The sequence below is a fragment of the Arachis hypogaea genome, chromosome 3 (assembly GCF_003086295.3).
Source record: "Arachis hypogaea cultivar Tifrunner chromosome 3, arahy.Tifrunner.gnm2.J5K5, whole genome shotgun sequence".
NCBI lineage: Eukaryota > Viridiplantae > Streptophyta > Magnoliopsida > Fabales > Fabaceae > Arachis > Arachis hypogaea.
Window position 1 is genome coordinate 30,015,503 of NC_092038.1, and position 23,569 is coordinate 30,039,071.

The 23,569-nt window shown below is 34.7% G+C and overlaps 1 protein-coding gene and 1 long non-coding RNA gene across 2 annotated transcripts; both read left to right on the forward strand.

Annotated features, from left to right (window-relative positions):
* The first annotated feature begins 1,421 nt into the window (after positions 1-1,421).
* LOC112790088 (uncharacterized) lies at positions 1,422-8,951 on the forward strand. Its single transcript, XM_025832318.3, has 7 exons — positions 1,422-1,898; positions 2,299-2,717; positions 3,663-3,777; positions 6,128-6,799; positions 7,570-7,647; positions 8,241-8,354; positions 8,563-8,951. The coding sequence occupies exons 1-7, from the start codon at positions 1,560-1,562 to the stop codon at positions 8,824-8,826; spliced, it is 2,001 nt and encodes a 666-aa protein (XP_025688103.1). The 5' UTR covers positions 1,422-1,559; the 3' UTR covers positions 8,827-8,951.
* Positions 8,952-14,768: 5,817 nt separating this feature from the next.
* Positions 14,769-16,684, forward strand: LOC112790090 (uncharacterized). Its single transcript, XR_003196496.3, has 2 exons — positions 14,769-15,315; positions 16,106-16,684. It is a non-coding gene; the product is annotated as an uncharacterized lncRNA (long non-coding RNA).
* The last annotated feature ends 6,885 nt before the right edge of the window (positions 16,685-23,569 follow it).

A 23,569-nucleotide genomic window follows, 5' to 3' on the forward strand; every position in this document is an offset into this window, starting at 1 on the left:
CTCAACTTCCCTTCCATTATTTGTCTTTCCTCCCTTTCCTGCTATCCTCTATTGTCACGTCCTCCACCACCATCGACCTCTAGAACCCTCGCATATTCTCCAATTCTTCCAGATCCACACCGGACCCAAATTCATTTGATCTTATATGTTCGATCCTTTTATGTTTCTCCAGAACTACCTCTAATCTGCAATACTATCACCATTCACTTGTTGATTTTCATGTTATATGTATGTATGTATGTATGTATGTATGTATGTATCCAAAACATATTGTTTTGTCTTCTCTTTCACTCGATCATGGACTTCTATAGCCTCTCAAGGAGAGAGCTTCAAACCGTCTGCAAGAAGAACAAGATTCTAGCTAATATTACCAATGTCGACATAGCTGACGCTCTCTCGACTCTTCCCTATGTAACGATTCTACTCTTTTCTTCATACTCCATTCTTTCATTTTCCTTAGATTATCTCAATTGTGTGTCATTACAAAATTTTATTGTTATTCTATTCAATTTTGATTTTTTTAATTTCGAAATACCCTTTTGTAAATATGTAAAGAAGGAACAATCAACCAAAATTTTATTTGATTGTTTTTTGTTAAATGAATTTCTTTTTTTCGATTTGGTTCAAGTTGAAGGATTGTATGAGTTTTTGAATCCAATTGAAGCTAAAAAAGGAGCTGAAACACCGAATCATGCGTGGTGCGACTTCTAGAATCGCAACTCGAAAGAAACATGTTCAAGAAGAACCACAAAGCTCAAAGGTGGTATCTTCGCAAAGGCCTCAGCGTGGGACTAGAAGAGTAGGAAATGGTGACAGAATGATTGCATCTGAGCAAGAGAATAAAGATGCCAATGTTTTAGTCATTTCTACTTTGAGGAAAAGGACTTTTGCAGTTTCTTTGAGTAAAAAGAAGGAAGTTGAGGCAGTTGAAGATGATGAAAATAAAAACAAAGACAATGAAAAGATCATTGATTTGACCAAGACTACTGCTACTGTTTGCCTTGTTTGACGGTATGAATTGTTTATTGACGACCCTAAGTATGAAAATTGGAGTCGCCAGGGGACAGTGGCAACGATGGTCCGAGGTTTGGCAATGGCAACATGTCTGGGGGTAAACATTTTTCAAAGGCTTTTATTAAAATGACGCAATTTTAGATATTTATACCAGAGACTCTTGTGTTTTTTTTTGCACATGTGGACACTTAACTGTCATGTATGCAAATTTATGTACCTACTCAGTACTTTTTGTTAGTCAATTATGTTAAAAAATCAACTAAAAACTGTTATATCTACCCAAAAAGAGTTAAAAATTAATTTAGATATTAATTTTTTTAAATATAAAAATATTCACTTTTAAAATTTTTAAAAATGAATTTGGGTAATTATTTTTATTTTATTTTAAAAGAAGCCTATGGAAGTATGGATATTTCGCTCAAAAAATTAGCTCACGCCAACAGCAGCATAAGCTGTAAACCTTTTTGAAGAGTTGCTTGTGATACCAAACCAAGCCTTAAGTCACGTTCATTTCAAACTTCAAACTAAGTAGAAGGATACCTGCTATGGCTTCTAATCTTCCAACTATCGCTGCCGCAACGGCAAGGTCCGCTGCCACGACGACGTCGTTTCAGGAAAAACATCACCGTTCGGTCTTCGAGCTCTCACCTAGCGTCTTCGACTCTTGCTACTTTCTACCTTCTACTCACTCTTCGATTTACGAGCCCAACGACAATGATCGTCGCAACGTAGGCCTTGAAACGCCCTCAAACAACGTCGTCGCCGATGGTCCCCAAGACACCATCGTTTCAGCGCCTAGGTGGACGTGCAACACCTGTAAGGCCCAATTCGATTCCCTCCAAGACCAGCGTTCGCATTTCAAATCTGATATTCATCGATTCAATGTGAGATTCAATAATTTCTTTAGAATTTTCAGTTTCAAAATTCACTCACAATTTTATCTTCGCACTAAATATGGGTCAAATTTACCATACGCATGTTGTTTGTTGCTATAACGAAAAAAGTGATGTTCAAACATTTTTTGATTGGGGTACCTGAAATTGCAATTGTGTTATATTCTTGTTGTACTGTTCGGAATTTGTTCTCTTGTCAGTGAAAGAACTAACCTATTTAATAATTAAATATGAGGTCCTGGAAATGCAATTGTATTTATGCATGTAGCGTTTTTTCTTTTTTCTGGTGTAATGGAAATTTAATATGTTCTTTTGTAAGTTCACCATTCTAAGGTGAAGGATGTTTTATTTATTTATTCTTATGGATAGCCAAGTGAATGTTTGATGACAGGTGAAGCTGACAGTTGCGGGAAAGAATATTGTTAAGGAAGAGGATTTTGAGGTGTTGACATCTGAATTTGTCAAAGACTATGATGTTTCAAGCATATCAGGATCAGAGAGTGACAGCGACAGTGAAAATGAGTCTCAAAATCGCAATGAAGTGCGTGACAAATCAAGAGAAATTCTTAAACAAAAGCTATTTGTTGGTCTTCAATCAGGTCAAAGTGTTTCTCTCTGGAAGTGCTTGATTATGAATATGAGTGATGAGAATGGAAGTGCAGAGAACGAAGTGTGTGAGAGGTTGAAATCTCTGACTCTTGAGCCCAGGGATAATAGTCATTTGCGAATCGTACTGCTTGCATCTGGTGGACACTTTGCTGGTTGTGTCTTTGATGGTGATGCAGTTGTGGCTCACAAGACCTTTCACAGGTTAGGAAACAATTAATTCGGCTAAAATTTGAAGTAATAGTTTTTGCTTGACATGTTTGGCGGAGAGAATCTATTGCAACAGACATGCACAATGCACATGCCATTCTAACTGTTCCCATAAGCAATGTTGTACTTGGTTTTTATTTTTCCTGGATGTTGTGAATGAGTTATGCTTGAGTTAACTATCAGAAACCTAATGCTTCTTGCTGACCTGTGATGTTGGAAGCCAATATTGTAAAGCTTGCATTACCTTTCGTTTGTAGCACCCTCATTTATCACTCTTGGGAGACTTGATGCAATCTTAATTCCTTACCAAACACTGGTGTTCATTCTGTGTTCTCAACTTCTGATGTATCAGTTATCAAATTGGAGTTTTCCAGATTTAATGCTCAATTATTGATTTATGATGTTGGCTTCTTGAAATTAGAATCTTTTAGAAGGGTTTAGATGCATCATCCATTCTGTATTTCCTTCTTGAGAACAAGGAAAATGTTTAAAGCTTTCCTTTAGGCATTGCGTTTCTCCAGTGCAATGCATGGGAATGAATTCTTGTTTGGCTTAATTAGATGGACGGTAACCGAAGATTTAGAGTTAAATTGAGTCCAAGAGAAAACTATTGGCAAACATTTAAAAAGATTTAGATTTTAATAGTTTGACTTTGACATGATTTTCTATGGGCTCTTCAGAGTCATTTGATCTGTGTTCAATTCTGCCTAGTGGGACAGGGTGTAGTTGTCATTGTTATTTTAGTTGTTATTCATGTTTTAGCTTTTCTGTTAACCATTAGATAAGTTATTATTGAATAGGTACAGTAATTTATGTAAAAATGAAAATAAGTATTTTTAACCTCACCAATTCTTTCTAATATCACTAGTTCTTTTCATTAAATGAGAATTTTTGAATTATTTATTTTTTTGTTATTAATTTCTCATCATTCTTATGCAGATATGTTGTGAGGGCCAAGGCTGGAAAGAAACAATCATCAAAAGATGCTTCTGGAAGGGCTGCACATTCTGCTGGTGCTTCACTTCGTCGTCATAATGAACTTGCATTAAAAAAGGTATTATTGCATTCCTCACTTTATGCTATTAGGTGTTGTTTTGCAGTTTAATGTGGTTATTCTGAAATAGAACGAGAAAAATTGAATTTAATTAAGTCAATTTATACGACTTTGGAACAATTAGAAAATTACAAAAATGAAACTATTCGTTTTGAACAACAAAGAACGATTAATCAAGTCCGACAACGGGTTTTCTAACAAGCCTTACAAGGAGCTCTGGGAACGCTGAATAGTTGCTTGAACAACAAGTTACATTTACGTACCATCAGTGCTAATATTGGCATGTTTGGGGAAATGAAAGATATAAAATAACACATTAGTCCTTCTTCTTTAGTAAATTTAGAATACATGCATCATTTTTCTCTTCTAGAATTAAATTAAGAAGTACTCATGGTAACCATTCGTGCAGATGAAATTAGTAAAATTATCTGCGAACGTATTGAACAATATAATACCGAGGTAAAGATTATAAATACTGGTACTGTACTTCAAGTAGGTGACGGTATTGCTCGTATTTATGGTCTTGATGAAGTAATGGCGGGGGAGTTAGTGGAATTTGAGGAGGGTACCATAGGGATTGCTTTAAATTTGGAATCAAATAATGTTGGTGTTGTATTAATGGGAGATGGTTTGATGATACAAGAGGGAAGCTCGGTAAAAGCAACAGGAAGAATTGCTCAGATACCAGTAAGTGAGGCTTATTTGGGTCGTGTTATAAATGCCTTGGCTAAACCAATTGACGATCGAGGAGAAACTTCATCTTCCGAATCTCGATTAATCGAATCTCCAGCTCCCGGCATTATTTCGAGACGTTCCATATATGAGCCTCTTCAAACAGGACTTATTGCTAATGATTCAATGATCCCTATAGGGCGTGGTTAGTGAGAATTAATTATTGGGGACAGACAAACAGGTAAGATAGCTGTAGCTACAGATACGATTCTCAATCAATAAGGACAAAATGTAATATATGTTTATGTAGCTATTGGTCAAAAAGCATCCTCTGTGGCTCAAGTGGTGACCATTTTACAAGAAAGGGGAGCAACGGAATACACTCTTATAATAGCCGAGAGCAGATCTATTTATAGTTTATCAATTTTGAGGTTGTTGTCTGATGATTGCTGTAACCAGTGACTTAATGCTGTTTAATTCATTTTGGGATATGGGAAGCTTGTGTTAATGGACCTCTAATGATTTCAAATTAGTTCAGTGAAGTATTCGTAAAATTTACTGGATTGATTTCATTTTAATTGAATGGGTAAAGAGTGCAAGTGTTGTCTGGCATTTTCGTATATTGAAAGATTATATATCACATAATAAAGTTTAAGAGCACGAAGAATATTTTAACATTGTTATGATTCAAGGTTATTTGGCAGAACTATTGGAGTAACTAGACAACAGACAGAAAGATAATATATTACTTGTGTGTAGAACTGTAGATTGTTGTGTTACAATAGAAAAGACGAATAGAGAGTAGAGTAATAAATATAAGGCATCTATCAACTATTCTCCATTAATGCATCATCTAAACTAATAGCCACTATCTAACAACAATATCTATTCTCATAACAAACATAAAGTATATGTATAGAATGGGTACAGACTAGGTTCTTGTAATTGTAGAATGTAGAATTAAGAATTCTGAATGTCATGTTTGATTCTGTGTAGATTTATAAATTGTTATATAATGAAGTAATGTACTCAACAAATTGTTATTCCAAATATGATACTGATAATTGGCCCTAGCAGTTGTGTTTGTATGTGAAAAATGGGATTTGATTTGACTTTTAAATTAAAGCTTGTTTTGGATTGTTAAAAAATAGGAAATGAATTAGGTTTTAAAATTTCTTGGGTTTGTGTTTCAAAAGTCTGGTCAAATATGATGCCATTTCTCCCAATTTAACTTCAAATAGATGGACTATTTCATCCTTACTTTTGGTTTCTATCTCTCATAGAGCTCATGCCTAACAGACTGGATTGCGGGCTATTTGAGGGTAAAACGTATTTTAAAGTTATAAAATAAATAAATTAATTTCACCTTAAATGCATATTCCAAATATAAGAATTGATTCTAAAATCAATTCAACTGAAAATTTGTATGAAGAATCCTAACGTAAAATGATAAGATTTTATTTCTAGCTGTTCTGTTCAAACCAAATAAAATCATTTCCAGTTTTTAGTGATTCCATTTATGGGTCATGAATTTAACAAATTAACTCGTATTCTTCTTCCTCCAATTTGACTTTGCAATCATTCCTGTTAAAACTAAATGCAGAAAAATGCATGCTTATTTCTTATCTCATTCATGCCATACTGATATTTATTCTGGATGGGCATTCCAATATTTTAGGAAGTTCAAGAACTGCTTACTTCTTGGCGACCTTATTTTGATGCTTCCAAATGCATTTTTATAAATGCACCTTCAAGTAGTCGTCAATTGTTCTATAATGGAGAAAAATCACTCTTTTCCAATCCGCATTGTGCTATCAGAAATATTCCTTTCACTGTTCGGAGGCCTACTTTTAGGGAAGCAAAACGTGTATATAGCCAGTTGACTCAAGTATCCTTTGAAACGGATGAGAAGGAAACATTACAAAGCAACCAAGAGGGCTTAATATCAATTCCAACTGCTGTAAGAAATACAGACCTACTCTCCAGCAAAGGGGACATGATTGAGTTGGATAACAAAGATGAGGCTAAAGCTAGTTCAAGCAAAAAGGATGCACAACCTGTTTTGAGTGATGAAGAGAGTGAGAATGAGCTACCTGGCATATCAACTCCATTACATCAAGCAGCAAAATCTGGAGATGCTCACAATGTCATGGAACTCCTGGAACAGGGCTTGGATCCTTGCATTAAAGATGAAAGGGGGCGGACTCCATATATGTTGGCTAATGAGAAGGAAGTCAGAAATATTTTTAGAAGGTTCATGGCATCAAACCCTGACAAATGGGATTGGCATGCTGCAAAAGTTCCTAGTGCATTGACCAAAGAAATGGAAGAATCACAAGCTGCTAAACAGGTGATTCTGATGCTTCTAGAAAGGGTTTTAAATTTTTTTACCCCCTAAATTCAAAGGTGATTAACATGTTGTGTTTCCCATTTTGTTCTCTTTTAGTCTTTACTTTTGGTGGCTTGCTGATAAAGATTACTTGTAGTAAAATAGAGACAGAATAAGTGTATGCAATTTTGTGTGTGTGTGCTTTGTTTTTTTGTTTTTTTTTTTTCTTTTTGGGGGGTATGGCAATAAATATGTGCAATTATCTGGACATAGGTTTGATTTCAGATCACATCAGCGAGAAGAATTTGATGCCTTTGTACTGTGCCCAACTTGATGCCAACAATGGCTTGTTTAGATGGTTGGAAAGATTATGATACTTGTTTAGATGGGAGAGTAGGGCTGCTTTAGTGCCTTGTTTCCCATTGCTTGTTGGTAATTCTCATCATCAGTGTGAATGATACAATTGTACTACTATTTATATTGTGTGTGTGGTTTCTTACATATATACAATGTTAATGTGCTTCATGATCCAGATTTGATGCTTAAAATCTTAATGACTTACATGCTTAAAACCCCCCAACATAACCTACGGTTTTTTGTAACCTGGCCTTTTATTGGCTAGATACCTTTCTTATTGAAACATTTTATCTGTGAAGGAGGTACCTTTGGTTGACTACTTCTGGTGTGCAGTGTGCAATGTTCTTTAATTTATCTAAAATTTTGGTTTTGATTATCATCTAGCAATAACCACCATGCCAGATTAATACTGTTGTCCCTTTGTGCTTCAACAGGCAGAAAAAGAAGCCAAGAGAAAAGCCAGAGCAAAAGAGTTAAAGAAACTAAAGAAAGCCAAAGAAAAGAGGGCACAGGTAAATCTCAACTTGTTTTGGTTACCAAACAATTCAAATGTTATGGGTCTGATTCTATTTTACAATGGTTAAGAAAATTAAAACCATTGATTTTATTTTTTTATTTAAATTTATATTTTTTTTATTTTTTTGGTATAATCTTAAATCTAAATAACTTCAGTTTGCTAGGATCTACCTGGATTGTCTTGAAATTGTTGACTGGAATATGGAAATAATACCTGTTTCTTTCTACCTCTGCCTTGAATCGTTAACAGTTACACAATAAGTTTGTAATTAAGTCTTGAGCAAGTTTGCAGGAACAAATGAGCTTTCATGATAATTGTGAAAGGAAATTTACTAATATAGTGCTTACAGTCACAAGTTGTTTTCTGTTTGTCTTGTTGCTGATGGCCCATTCAGGCCAATACCTCAGCCAGCTACAGAGTTTCAACAAACATTTTGTTGAGAAGATTTTGATTTTTCAATTAATCTGCTATCCTAACTCCCATAACTAGCAATCTAGCATACGGCATATATACTGTTTTACTCAATTAATCTTCATTCTTCTTTTGTCGAAAAACATTGTCTTGACAAATTTTTAACAACTTATTCAGGCAGAAGCTGCGTTGCTTAAGAATGACTCGAAGGCTGCAGAGAAGCAAATGACTGCCCCAGCTTCTTCTAAGGGACAATCACAATCCAAAAGTGGTGTGAAATTATCTAAAGAGGTTAGAACGTGTTATTTGTTTATTTATTTTTAAAGCTGAAGATCTAGTCCAAGTTTATTAGCAATGTGGCTAACCATGCTACATGTTTCTGCGATAAAATGACAGTTCCATCTGAGTATTTTATTAATTATTTCGCTATAAAATGCTGATCATGAATAAACAGACATTTACTTTTTTTATTATTTCAATTCTCTTTCTATTTTAAAAGGAGGAAATAAGAAGAGCGCAGGCTGAAGAAAGAGAAAAGAGAGCAGCTGCCGCAGAGAGAAGAATAGCTGCCCTCAAAATTCAAGAGAACTGTTCAACCTCCACACATGCCATTTCAGAACCTAAAGGAGGATTAGCTGGTGAAATTTACTGTTCCTGTTGTAATTCATCACTTGCTGGTAAAGTTCCCTTCCACCGCTATAATTATAATTACTGCAGCACATCATGCATGCACGTACACAGGGAGTTCCTAGAAGATGGATGATGTGTTTTGATATTATTTTATAATTTTATGTGCAAATTTAGATTATATCCATTTTTTTCTTGAATAATGGGAAGAGAAGAAATTATTTACCTATAAATTTTCCCATAGATTATGGGCATTTGTGAGGTGTTGCTGCTTACAAACATCGATTTATGATTAGTTTTCTTATGTTATGACGTTACTTTTGGTAGCTATATAAAATTTTACGCAAAATTGCACTACATTAATTATTAAATTTAAATGAGATTTTATACTTTGAAATCAACCACATCATAGCTAATGAATAGAACAAGCAGGAGAAACACGAGGATCCTGAAGGTTCCAAGTGAGTTAAAAGGGAGGTTGAATCAAGAATCTACCTTTGAAAACAAGTTATGCTGAATTGTGGTTTCAGGAGATTATTTTTGGTTTTGTCTCGAGTGCATAACTAATGTGATCTGTGTCCAGTCTCTACTACAACAATGCTGAAATTTTCACTATGATCAATTTGATTACAAATACCAATACAAAAAGACTCACTCTTGTACCTTCACCTAAGCTATCTCAAGCTTAGTCACTCACCTAGGTGCTAACTCAACCTAGTTAAGGGGAACCAAGTACACTCCAAACCAACACACTCTTCGAAAGACAAAGCGCTCAACAACTCAGAAATTTTGGCTTTTGTATGCACTATTCTCTTTTGCCCGTTTTATTTCCCTAAGAAAGCTTAGTTCTAGAATAAAGAGAAGTATGAAAACACACTAAAAACAGGAAAGAAGACAAGGTGTTTCATATCAGATATAATTCGAATGGTTGCCTCCTACTTTGAAACAAATCTTCTTTTATAGAGCTTGATGTCATTTCTTCTATTTGGAGAAGTTTCTTTTTTCATCGACTACCCATTACACTCTTTCAAAGCTCTTAATCGCTGGCTATCAATGAGAAAACTTTCCTTTGTTCTCTAAAATTTCGATCGGCAGCTCTCCAATCAATTTGAAAGCTAATTTCCAATATGTTAATATTGAAGAGAGGAAAACTTTCCTTCTTGAGTTGAATGTGCAGCAGCTGTCCAATCTTTTATTCTTGGAATGAATATATTGCTGCCTTGATGTGTAACATCTTTTCTAATGTTGGCTTGAGATCCTCTTAATGGTATTTTCATTAATGTGATAGATATGCACATTTTCAGCTTCCTTGATTATCCTACATTGCATATCATAACAATTAGATATAATAGAAAATAGTTAATTGTGTTTGTTATAGTAAGGTATCAAATCAAATTTTGACTCAACAATCTCTCTTTTGATGACAAACATGATTAAACTTCAAATAAAGGAGAGAATGGAATGACTTTCCTTATTTCTAGCAAGCTCCCTGTGTTTGAGCTTTCATCAATCAAGAGCAATAGCACAGAGTTGTAGGACCTGAGAAAAACTTAAGCAGCAAATATAGAACAAAGAAAAGCTAGACAAAACTTAGTGCACAAGACAAGAAAATTGAGAGCTAGAGGAATTATTGATTAGCACCTGTAAATCAAATCAAAATAAAAAAAATATCATAGATAAAAAGCATAAACCAAAACCAAGGTGCATAAAAAAACCAAAAAAAGATTTAATATCTTTACTTTCTCCTTTTTTGTCATCAAGGAGGGAGACTAAAGGTACCTGCAGCAAGGAAAGAGTTTTAGCAGTTTATAAAAGGACTGGTTATAAGTCAACACAATCATCCAAAAAAATTCAGAACAGGAGATAAAATTGAAAATCTTATAAAGAAAACAACAGCCGAGAGATATCTTCTAGGCATCAGAATCGGACCCCCCAGCTGAATTTCTCACTTCTTCGTCTTTCGAGAGGTAGGAAAAGTCGTTTAACTCTTTGAAGTATTGTTCCACGATGCCGATATGTTGCTTTGACTTTCTACGCTCCAACTTAAGGTCAGCTTCATCTCCGTGTTGCATCTTAGTGCGCATGATCATCAAAATAGCTAGGTTAGAGACCTCATGGAGCACATCGTTAATAATGCGAGAGACGACTTTAATCTTTTTTCCCTATGGACTTCCTTTTTGGATCTGTGGGTGAGTCGGGGATCCGGAAGTCTTTTGGAAGTCTAGTGGGTTGGCTGTCAAAGTTCCTTTTCACTATACCACCTCCTTTGAAGAATGAATTATGGACTTCCACATTTTTAGTAGAGAGATCAACATTATGAAATGCAAAAATTTTTGTAAGAAATAGTGCATATGGTAGTCCATCATTCTTCTTAATTTTCACACATTCATGCATGTGTCTCATCATAAGGTATGCAAAAGATATTGAAGTCCCTTGAATGAGAGCATACAGAACTAGAGTGTCACACAAGGTTACCCATTTTGAGGGAGAATGAATTGGGTAATAATGCGATCGAGTTGGGCATTTATGGGACCAAGAGCTTTGTGTGTTGGTGTAAATTCGGTACAGAGAAAGACTTGGCCACAGATAAAGCGAAGGGATGTGTTTAGGCTAACGTTCAAATTAGAATCCCATTTACCAGAAGTGAAAACGTTGTTTCCAGTGTCTTGATAACCTAAAGCTTCCCTAATACGGTTTTTATCTAAAACTAGAATGAGCGGACGGTAAATTAATAATAGTATATAATAAATATTAAAAATGGTTATGTTTTGTAGAATTAAATTAAATATGTGTAAATTAAAGTTAAATTTTGGATGTTGGAGTTGTACAAAGTGACATTTTTATTTAGTGATTTGATTTTTGTATTTGTTTTAGTTGATGGACTTAGTCTTTTTATGTGGCGCTCGTCCTCCTTTTTCTTTATTGGTTATTGTTAGAATTGTTGCTTTCTTCTTTCTGTCGTAGGTTCTTGTGAAAGCATGTTATTTATGAATTGTTGAGTTGTATGTACTTTCTATTATGTTGTTTGTTCCATCTTTACATGTATGCTTTTCTTTCAAAGATTTGTCTTGAATTTGTATGGTTTTTTTTCTTCTTAATCTCTTGATGTAGTTTTCCAATGACATATACAATAAAAATAATAAAAATGTGTAGATTTTTTTTTGAATAAATTATTTTAATAAGAATAATTAAAATAGTATAAAATGAAATTACCTGTTAATATTTTTTTGACCCACTCTGTCAGATAACGTCTCAAGTGATACAAATTCAAAATAGTCTTGAAAAATGTTCAAAATTGGATCTTTAATTTCTTTCACAGTTGTGAGTAAAAAATTTGCTTTTATTGTATCTTTAATTGGTCTATACAGATCATTTGCATTTTTTATTTTTAAATTTTTTATAATATAGACTTTTTTCTTCTTGTAACAAATGTTTGAATTTGTTCATCATATTTCTCTTCACAATTATATGAAGATGTGTTTCTTGCAATGTTAGTAAATCATAGTTAATAATTAGTTAAAAAGAAAAAATGAATAGCATATTAAAAGAAGTATAATTTTAACGATATTAAAATATAATTATATATAAAGTATTATAAAATAATATAAAAAGTATAAAAAGCAAAAATAATTAAAGTATTTTTTTGTAAATTCAATTTAAAAATATAATAAATGTTTGTTTTGTACCTTTTTATCTAATATAATCATTTCTAAGTAAAGAGACTCTTCTTCATTTATGGGTGTTAATGTTTCTCATAGATGAACCACGCAAACTTTGATAAACTAATTGTCTTTTTGTTTGGTGATATTGTCCAATGAATAATGCTCCATTGTGTAAGTTTGAGATGTTATGTAGTTCGGAAATAAATTTTTTCGTGCTAAATTTGATGTCGAATGAATAGTGATTAGAAACTTATATAAGTAGTTCAAATAATATGGAATTTGAATATTTGTAACGTAAAATTTATTATGATTATTAATATTATTATTACATTTGTAATATGAATGTTTATTATATTTGATGAGTTATTTATAGAAATTAACAAATTAATTATTGGAGTTATAAATTTATTGTATTGTTTATAATGGTGAGATATAATAAATATATGGATATGGATTGAATGTCTTTGTAGGTTATAAATTTTATTACAAATTTTTGTATATATTTTTTTTGTTGATTTGGAAATAAGAGTTGATTTGGCAAAAATTGAGTGGTTGATTCTAATATTTTGCCAAGTAAGCGATGTTGCTGACATGACATATTTCTCTTCACAATTATATGAAGTGTTTCCTGCAGTGTTAGTAAATCATAGTTAATAATTAGTTAAAAAGGAACAATAGTATAATTTTAATGATATTAAAATACAATTATATATAAAGTATTATAAAATAATATAAAAAGTATAAAAAGCAAAAATAATTAAAGTATTTTTTGTAAATTCAATTTAAAAATATAATAAATATGTTTGTTTTGTACATTTTTATCTAATATAATCATTTCTAAGCAAAGAAACTCTTTTTCATTTGTGGGTGTTATTGTTTTTCATAGATGAAACACGCGAACTTTGATAAACTAATTGTCTTTTTGTTTGGTGATATTGTCCAAAGAATGATGCTCCATTGAGTAAGTTTGAGATGTTGTGTAGTTCAGAAATAAATTTTTCGTGCTAAATTTGATGTCATTTGAAAGAATAGTGATTAGAAACTTATATAAGTAGTTCAAATAGTATGAAATTTGAATATTTGTAACGTAAAATTTATTATGATTATTAATGTTATTATTACATTTGTAATATGAATGTTTATTATTTTTAATGAGTTATTTATAAAAATTAACAAATTAATTATTGGAGTTATAAATCTATTGTATTGTTTATAACGGTGAGATATAATAAATATATGGATATGGATTGAACGTCTTTGTAGGTTACAAATTTTATTACAAATTTTTGTATATATTTTTTTTGTTGATTTGAAAATAATAGTTGATTTGGCTAAAATTGAGTGGTTGATTCTAATATTTTGCCAAGTAAGTGATGTTGCTGACATGACATTAGCAGAAAGAAAAAAATGTTTTAAAAGTAATGTGGGTAAACTTATGTATCTACTTTTATATATTAAGAATAGATAATCACTTGATTTTTGACATATGAAACAATTCTAGCATCTTGGTATGTCATATTCGCATGAAATTGCCTCAACAAATTAGGGTATACCTTGTCACGAATATCAAAGAGGTACCCATCCTTGGCGCTAAAAGATATGAACAAAATCCAAGCCCTTTTCAGTCATTATTTCAAGTGAAATCAGTTTGGGGGTGACAATGGGTTGTGCAACTGTATCACTTTGAAAGAAATGTCAGTTTGTGATGTTTAAAAATCGAGTGGAATTAAAGTTTATTTTTAGAAACTCGCCATACTTGGATTTGAAGGAAATTGGATCATGTAAAATAGGTTCAGAAATGGGATGATTAGAGAATCGAGATTCCATACCACGGGATTTAGGAGGAGGAGGTGGAGAGATTGTACGAGTGTCCTCTCCCTCAGTGAGTGGCTACTTTTCTTGCGACAAACTAGGGCAGCGTGAATAGCTGGGTTCAGGGGAGGCAGCAGCAGAACTACGTGCGGAGGTCTTGGTGTGTGCTAGAGGTAGCAGGAGAGGTTTGTTGACGTGGTGAAGAAGGTGTGGTATCAATGAAGATGGTGGTGTTGGTAGCTCGGGAGTTTTGAGGGTGAGATTAATAACCTCCTCTCTTAGTGATAATCTTTCTTTTAGGTATTGTGAGGCAGCACAAGGGTATAAGAATGTGTGCGTGAGAACTAGAGTGATCAATGTTGAGTAAAGAGTAATTATGAAAATGCTTATGGGAGGCAAAGGGTTTTTATGTTTTTTAAAACGGATGCAATACATATGAATATCTTTTTTAAATATGGAAAGATTTTGAAATGAATTTGAAAAAGAAATTTTAGGAAGAATTTTGAAATAAATGGAATGATATCTGCAAAAAATAATAAAATCAGTTTTAAAGCAATAACAATTAATTTTGAAATAAATGTAGAAATCACATAATCATTTTAGCGGGGATTAAAGGTTGCAGCTTGAAAACTTGAATTTGTTCATCAACTACCCAGAGTATCTCGTCTCGACAAAAACTAAAAAAATCTTGTTAGTTTAGTCAACATAAATCTGCAGCACTTAAAATATCCAAAGCAGTTCTTAATTTACAAAATCTATCTTCAGCTAAGGGTTTAGTGAAAATATAAGCTAATTGATCATCTGATTATCTCTCTCATACGTTCTTATATCCATTAATGATGTCTCACAATGCCTAGAAGAAAGATTATCACTAGGAGAGGAGGTTATTACTCTCATTGTCACCCACAGACTTCTCAAGCTGCCAACACCACTATTTTCATTGATACCTCACCACCTTCACCACCTTAAAACTCTTCTCAACCTGCTACTGCTCAAATGGTGGGTACCAAAACTTCGCCATGTTCTGCTGCTGCCACCCTTGAACCAAGTTCTTTGCGTCCTAGCGCTTCACGAGAAAAGAGACCACTTGTTGAGGAAAGAGTAGGAAAAGGACACTCGTGCAACCTCTCCACCTCCTCCTACATCTCGCGGTATGAAATCTCGTTTTTCTCTTCATCCCATATCTGAACCCATTTTGCATGACCTGATTTCTTTCAAATCCAAATATGCCTAATTTCCAGAAGTGATTCCAATAGGTTTTTAAATGTGACAAATTGTCATTTCTTTCAACGTGATATTGTTGCACGACCTATTGTTTCTCCCAAACAGATTTCACTTGAAAACCTAGTTGAAAAGGGCTTGAATTTTGTTCATATTTTTTAGCGCCAAGGATGGGGACCTTTGTTTGAGATTAGCAACAAAGTTTACCTTGACTAATTGAGGCAATTCTATGCCAATATGACATACCAAGATTCCCGAATCGTTTCCTATGTCAAAGTCCAAGTGATTATTTTAGATCAAAACCGTATTGGGGAAGCTTTGGGTTATCAAGACATTGGAATCCCTGTTTTCACTTCTGGAAAATGGGACTCAAACTTACATGTTAGCCTAAACACAGCCTTCCACATTATTTGTGACTAAGTTTCCCTTTGCATCGGCCTTACATCAACGCAAAAGCCCTTGGTCCCATCAATGCTCAACTCCATCGTATAATCACCCATTTCATTCTCCCTCAAAAGTGGGTCTTTCCAACGAGTAACTTTGTGTGGCACTCTAGATCTGTATACTCTCATTCAAGAGACTTCAATGTCCTTTGCATACTTTATGATGAGACACATGCATAAATGTGTGAAAAGTGAGAAGAATGCTGGACTATCATATGCTCTATTTTTTACAAAAAAATTTGCATTTTATAATGTTGATCTCTCTGTGAAAATGTAGAAGTCCATAATTCATTCTTGAAAGGAGGTGGTACGATGAAAATGAACTTTGGCAGCTACCCACTGAACTTCCAAAAGACTCTCGGATGTCCGACTCACCCACAGATCCAAAAAGGAAGTCCAAAGGGAACAAGATTAAAGTCCTTTCTCGCATTGTAAAGGATGTGCTCCATGAAGTCTCTAACCTAGCTGACATGATGATCATGCACACTAATATTCAACGCCGAGATGAAGCCGACCTCGAGTTGGAGGTTAGAAAGTCAAAGCAACGCATCGGCATTGTAGAACAGTACTTAAAGGATCTAAACGACTTTTCCTACCTCTCGGAGGACAAAGAATTAGAAGTGGGAGGTTCAGCTGGGGGGGGTCAGATTCTGATGCCAAGAGCATATCTTTCGCTGTTGCTGTTGTTTACTTTATGAGACATTTTTCAGTTTTATCTCCTATTCTAAAATTTATTTTGGATCACTGTAGTGTCTTATGACTGGTCCTTTAAACTACTAAGACTTTTTCTTCCTACTGGAGACAAATGTCCAGAGACAAATATATTCGGGAGATAGATAAAAATACGAAATACTTCCATACTGTGTCAACCATTAGAAACAGAAGAAAGTTGGTTTCTGAACTTAGAATCGAAAACAGAGCTATAAAGAACCCCAGGAGAATAAAGCAAGAGGCCAGGAGATTCTATAGAAACTTATATTCACAAGAGGAAGCTCCGAAAATTACCGTTCAAGAAGGGTTGTTGAATAAGATATCATGGGAGCAAGCGCAAGAAATGGAGAAAATGCCAACTCTTGATGAAATTAAAGAGGCAATGTGGAGTTGTGGATCCACTAAGGCTCCTGGTCCTGATGGATTTAATATGTTCTTCATCAAGAACACGTGGAATATTATCGGGGTCGAGTTTAGTGAATCCATGCTGAATTTTTTCAGAACAAGCTACCTCCCAAGGAATCTCAACATGACGTGGTAACCTTGGCTTCAAAAGTGGATGTGCCTTCAGAGATGAAAGACTACAGGCCAATTAATATGAATGGATGTATCTACAAAGTCATATCAAAATTCTGGTCAAGAGAATGAAGGGAGTTATGAATTGTTTGGTGGGGGAGGTTCAATCAGCATTTATTCAGGATAGGCAAATGTTGGATGGTGCTCTCATCGCATGTGAAACAGTAGCATAGATGAAAAAAGAAGAAAATTGGAGTAATTGTGAAGCTGGACTTCAAGAAAGCATATGACATGGTAAGGTGGTCGTTTCTAGATCACATCTTAGAAAAAATAGGGTTTGGAGTAGTTTGGAGAGGATGGATACAAGGACTTCTCAAAACTGCTGCTATGTCAATTATCATCAATGGTTCACCGTCAGATCCTTTTCCAATGAAAAGAGGACTCAGACAAGGTGACCCGATATCACCTTTTCTTTTTATATTAGTGGCTGAAGTGTTGAATCGGATGTTAGAGTTGGCAAAGAAAAAATGTTTCATCAAGGGATTGGAGGTGGGTAAAGATAAAATAGCGCTTTTTCATCTCCAATTTATTGATGATACTATCCTATTTTGTGCGCCGGATAAGGGAACCTTGAGGAACCACAGGAGAATTCTGGCGTGTTTTGGTATCATGTCAGGATTAGTAATCAATTATCAGAAGTCAGTGCTTATTCCAATAAATATTTCAGACTTGGAAGCAAGATGTCTATCCCAAGAATTGAAATGTCTGATAAGTTATCTACCAATGAAGTATTTGGGGATTCAACTAGGGGCTAATCCGAGAAGAATTGAAACATGGAAACCAGTATTAGACAAAATTAAGAAGAAATTAAGTAAGTGGAAATCAGGCTTATTATCATGGGCAGGGAGGATAACTATGATAAGAGCGGTGGTCAATAACCTACCGCTTTATTATCTGAGTTTGTTCAAACTACCAAAGGCGGTGGCAAAAAAGATCATCTCTCTTCAATCAGACTTTTTTTTGGGGTTCCAAAGATAGAAGGAAGAAGATGCCAACAATAAAGTGGTGTGACATTCAAAAACCAAAGGAGTTTGGGGGTTTGGGGGTGGGTGATATCACAATCAAGAATGCGGCATTATTGTTCAAATGGTGGTGGAGGTTTGCAAAGGAAGATAAACCACTATGAAAAAAGATTGTTATCTCTTGTAATGAGGGACATCTAAATAACCATGTGTTGGAAAGTGATTTGCCAAAATCAAATGGACCGTGGAGAGATATTGTACAAGTGGTAAATGAAGATAGTTTTTTTAAAGAAATAGCAATGAAAGGCTTCATAATGTGTGTGGGGAATGGAGGCAAGACAAAATTTTGGGGAGATGTCTGGGTGGGCGAACTGTGTTTGAAAAATAAGTTTCGAAGGTTGTATTCTATTTCTTTGCAAAAATCCGAGCTGATCTCAAATTGTGGCTTCTGGGATGGTCTCTGTTGGAACTGGAACATTTTATGGAGAAGGCGTTTCTTTGAGTGGGAGAGTAAACACTGTGAGGAATTACACACTATTTTACATAATGTTATCCTTAATGCAGGTATCGAAGATCATACTATCTAGTCTCTTTCTGAGAATGGGTGCTTTTCGGTGAAATCACTTATTAGTACCACCTTGGGAGAAAAGCTGGGGTGGCAGAATCAAGACATTTTTTTTGGCAACATTTGGAGAGGAATGGTACCACCTAGAGTGGAGATGATGGGATGGTTTGCTTTATTAGGTAAACTAAATACCAAAGGAAGGCTAGCTAGGATTAATATTATAAGTAGATATGAATCTAAATGTATGCTGTATAATGCGGATGAAGAGGTTGATGATCACTTGTTTGTGCATTGTAAATTCATTTACAAGTTGTGGTGTTTAGCTTTAATGTTGGGGGTGTGGTGTGGGTAAGTCCGAGTAGTATTAGAGAGTGTTTTGAAGCTTGGTGTGCGCAAAAAGGTATGGCCATGGGGTTTAGAAAATGGGTTAATCTCTTCTTTGCAATTATATGGGTGACATGGAGAATTAGAAATCGTAGTCTTTGAGTTGAAAGAAACGAAGGAAGAGGAGGCATGGGAGGAGATAATGAGTCATTGGAAGGAGTGGGAAAAGATTCAAAATAAGAGGTTCGTGTGTACAAAAAATCAAGTGAGTCCAACTCTTTCTCTTTGTATACCACAATCGTCTCATAAACTACATTGGTGGTTATGTATTGAATTATTCTAGAAAAATAGAGATATGCAGTAGGCAGATATGTTTTTGGTACTAATAACAAGTTGCTGGCCATTGTAAATGAACTAATATGTGCAAGTAACAGGTTAATGGCAGTTGTCTTTGGTGTTGAAGTTGTTGTACAATTTGTTATTGAAGAATCATTAGGACAACTTGAGGAACTTGTAATAAGAACTGTAGAAGAAAGTATCGTCAAATGGCAAAGGGAGGATAATAAGAGTTGCTGGACACAAAACTTTGAAAGAAACAGGCTAAGGAATTTGCTGCAAGAAGTCAGAAACATTGAGTTTATATTGACAAAGTTCAAGGAATTTTCTTTGATTGAGAATTGGAGATAAATAGCAAAAGATAGTGATGAATTTTGTGTGATCTAGTATAACTAGTAATGTGTGTTGTATATGATTTAGCAGTTATAATTTTACATATATAATTAGTCTTCTAGTGTCTTGATGGCAATGCCGAAGAGACACTACGGAGATTAATAAAATGGTTATGTGGATTGTTCGAGGAAAATATTTCTTTAGGTGATTAAATATAATAGGTGTTTAGCAGATAGTCTTTTTGAGATTATGAATCGTTTGTAATTTGTCTAAAAAATCCTCCCTTTGCGTCGAGATTCCTAACAATAATCGAAAAAAAAAAGACTTTTTCTTCCTGCAAGTACTTTTACTCTCCCTCCTTAATGACAAAAAGAGGAGAAAATAAAGATATTAAACTTCTTTTGGTTTTTATGCACTTTGGTTTATGCTTTTTGTCTATTGGTATCTATTTGTGATATCCTTTTTTATTTTGATCTGATTTATGTTCTCTGGTTATTTTCCCTGGGTGATTATCAATAATTCCTCTAGCTCGGAATTTTCTTGTCTTGTGCACTAAGTTTTGTCTAGCTTTTCTTTGTTTTATATTTGCTGCTTAAGTTTTTCTTAGGCCCTACAACTTTGTGCTATTGCTTAAGTCTTAAAGTATATCAAAATATCATCAATAAACACCACGATAAACTTGTCCAAGAAAGGTCGAAATATTCATGTAATCCATAAACACGGCATGTGTATTATTCAATCCAAAAGACATTACAGTGTACTCGTAATGACCATAACGAATTCTAAAAGCCATCTTAGGAATATCTTCCTCTCTCATCCTTATCTGATGATATCCGGACCTCAAGTCGAGCTTGGAGAAAATTCCGGATCTTTGCAACTGATCTATTAAGTCATCAATCCTCAGCCATTGATACTTATTCTTCACCATCACCTTATTTAACTGGATGTAGTTCATATACAGTTGCATGATACCATCTTTCTTCTTCACTAATAACACAAATGCTCCCCACGGAAAAACACTTGGTCAGATAAGGCTCTTATCCATCAGTTCCTCCAACTGAACTTTGAGTTTTGCCAGCTCCAACAACGACATCCTATATGACGCAATTAAAATTAGCCCTACCCTTGGCACCAATTATATCGCGAATTGTATCTCTCAAGGAAGGAAATATTCGGTATATCCTCGGGAAATACCTCAGGGAATTCGTTTACTACTGGAATTTGTTTTAAATTCTGTTCGTCTACCGATGAGCTAGTGGCTAACAGCATATACTCCTGACATGCACTTCCACTACAATTCACCATTACCGAATTCAAGTAATAACCTCAGGCTACTATCGGTCCTTCTAACCCTTCGAACATAAACTGAACCGAACGCTCAAAACAGTCTAGCAACACATAATGCTTCGACAACTAATCCAAACCCAAAATCAAATCAAGTCCAGTTAAAGACAAGCATATTAAGTCATGAATAAATTGTTTGTTCTTTATGCGAAAAGGTACAACCTAGCCTAGTTATCACAACTTTAGAGGCTGGAGTATGCACATACAAATCATAAGTAAATTCGGATACTTTCAACCCTAATTCCTCAACTTTGTCAAATGAGATGAAAGAATGTGATACCTTAGTATCATACGAAGCAATTAGGATTTGTTACCAATTTCACAGTTACCTCAGATCAAAATATCGGACTTAGCAGCATCATTCACCGTCATAAAAAAACTTAGAGAATTGTCTTGGAAATTCACACTTGAAACATAGACCCAACTCGGCCCTGCTTGGCTTGTCTGGGTGGTAACCCCCGCATCTCTGACACCTCAAATGATCGGGTGGTAACCCCCTGCTTGTCATTTCTTTGGTAGTCATTTCGGCCTTAGGTGTATTGAGGCACATAGCCACCTCTCTTAAAGCCTTGACCCTTAGGCGCATATCTCCTGTCTTGGTCCTTCTTGTAGAACTCTAGGCGGTCACTCTTTGCCATAGCAGGCTTTCTCGAGCTTTCTTCCACTACCTTGCTCTTGTTCACCAACTCATAAAAGACTCGGATCTCCATAGGCATAACGGCACTCATGATATCATTCTAAAGTCCACCCTCGTACTTAAGGCACTTCCACTCCTCATAATCTTCTGGAGCACCTTGACAAACTTTCGAGAATTAACACAGCTCCTCAAACTTATTAAGGTATTCAGTCATAGTGTAACTATTCATTTTAGTACTTGTAATTAAAAACATTTATAACTTTGTTATTCAACTTATATTCGAACTTGTTAGGTTTGCTAAGGAATCATTTCCCTAAGTGCCAGTCATGGCTCATTTTAAGCCGTGAGACGAAATTTTCTAGTTGCTCAAAAAATTTCAATAAGTATCAACTGCGATTTTCCTATTCCCAATACAACCTATCAGATTGAGGCAACTAACAGATGACTTGAAACAAAGTGCAATTCATTGGAAGCGAGCAAAAATATCATGAATTCGATTATCAAGAAGTTGAAAGGCAAAATGAAGAAACAATAACCACCAAATTAACAATGAAACTAAGCTCCAACCACAAAATCCTGTCACATTCAAATTCTAAAAAATTTTGAAAATCCATCACCAAAAACCTAAACAAATTATAAAACAGAATATACGCATTGTAACTTTTTTCCAGAAAAATATTTGTCCTCATCTTCATTTTGGTTATGATGAACATACAAGACCAACCCTACAATAGAGGATAAGCCAAGGAATACTCAAATCCAGTAAGAGAACCCCACTAACCAGGTGCTGAAGGCAGCCTGTCATCGAATCTTTTGGCGGTTGTGTCTACAGTTAAGAGCTGAATCTAGGATTATTCTATTGAATTATTGACCCATGAGTTCGATTTGATCGAAAATCCATCAAAATCGATTTTTTTTAGGCATTAATAGCAAGGGAACATGTGATTGAGTTGCTGTATTCAAAGTGAGCGAGCAAATGATTTTGCCGCCGGCCGCCAATCGGCCCCTCAGATGGAAGGTCGTTGTTTGATGGGCCAATGATGTGTTTGTCATCTGGTTGTGATTTGTGAACTTTTACCAATATGAGGTTGTTAACAAATTATTAAAAATTTTGTTGTCAATAAATAAATATAAAATTATAAATTGGGACAAATTTATAAATAATTTGGACAGCTTCATTCAATGGAACTTTGTATAACATATCCATCAAATATTTACTTTGCCATGATTCTTATGAAATCTTCTTGTTTCCTATTATTTGTACAATCTATTCTTAATATATAAAAGTAGGTACATAGGTTTACACACATTGCTTCTAAATTATTTCTCTTCTTCTACTTACGCCATGTCAGCACTATTGCTTACTTGGCAAAATTTTAGAATCCACCAATCGAATCTTGCCAAATCAACTTTTATTTTCAAATAAAAAAACACAAAAAACAAAACCAACAACTTAACTTTTTCCAAAAAGTTCTAAAAACCAAAGAGCTTATTACCTTTCTCATGCTTCTCTAAACTCTCTTCCTCTTGACACCTCTTCCATACCAAGATCCTATTTCCTCCATCAACTTCCGGTCTCATAAGCGATTGTTTTTTCCTCAAAACAAATTGTAAAAACCAAAGAGCTTATTACCTTTCTCATACTTCTTTAAACCATCTTCCTCTTAGCACCTCTTCCGTACCAAGATCCTATTTCTTCCATCCACTTCCGGTCCCATGAGCCATTGTTTTTTCCTCAAAACAAATTGTCCATCGCGATGTCCATCCCCGACAGAGCCGCATTGCATAATTTGCAGAAACTAGGGCAAACTCCATTCCTCCTGTTGCAGTTTCTCTGCTGGATCTCGATTCTGGATTTCAGACCAACGTCACCATTCGGCGCCGCCAACGTAGAAAATTCGTCTCAGGTATCTTCCTAAAGATTTTCAACTTTGCCGTTTACTCTTCTCATTC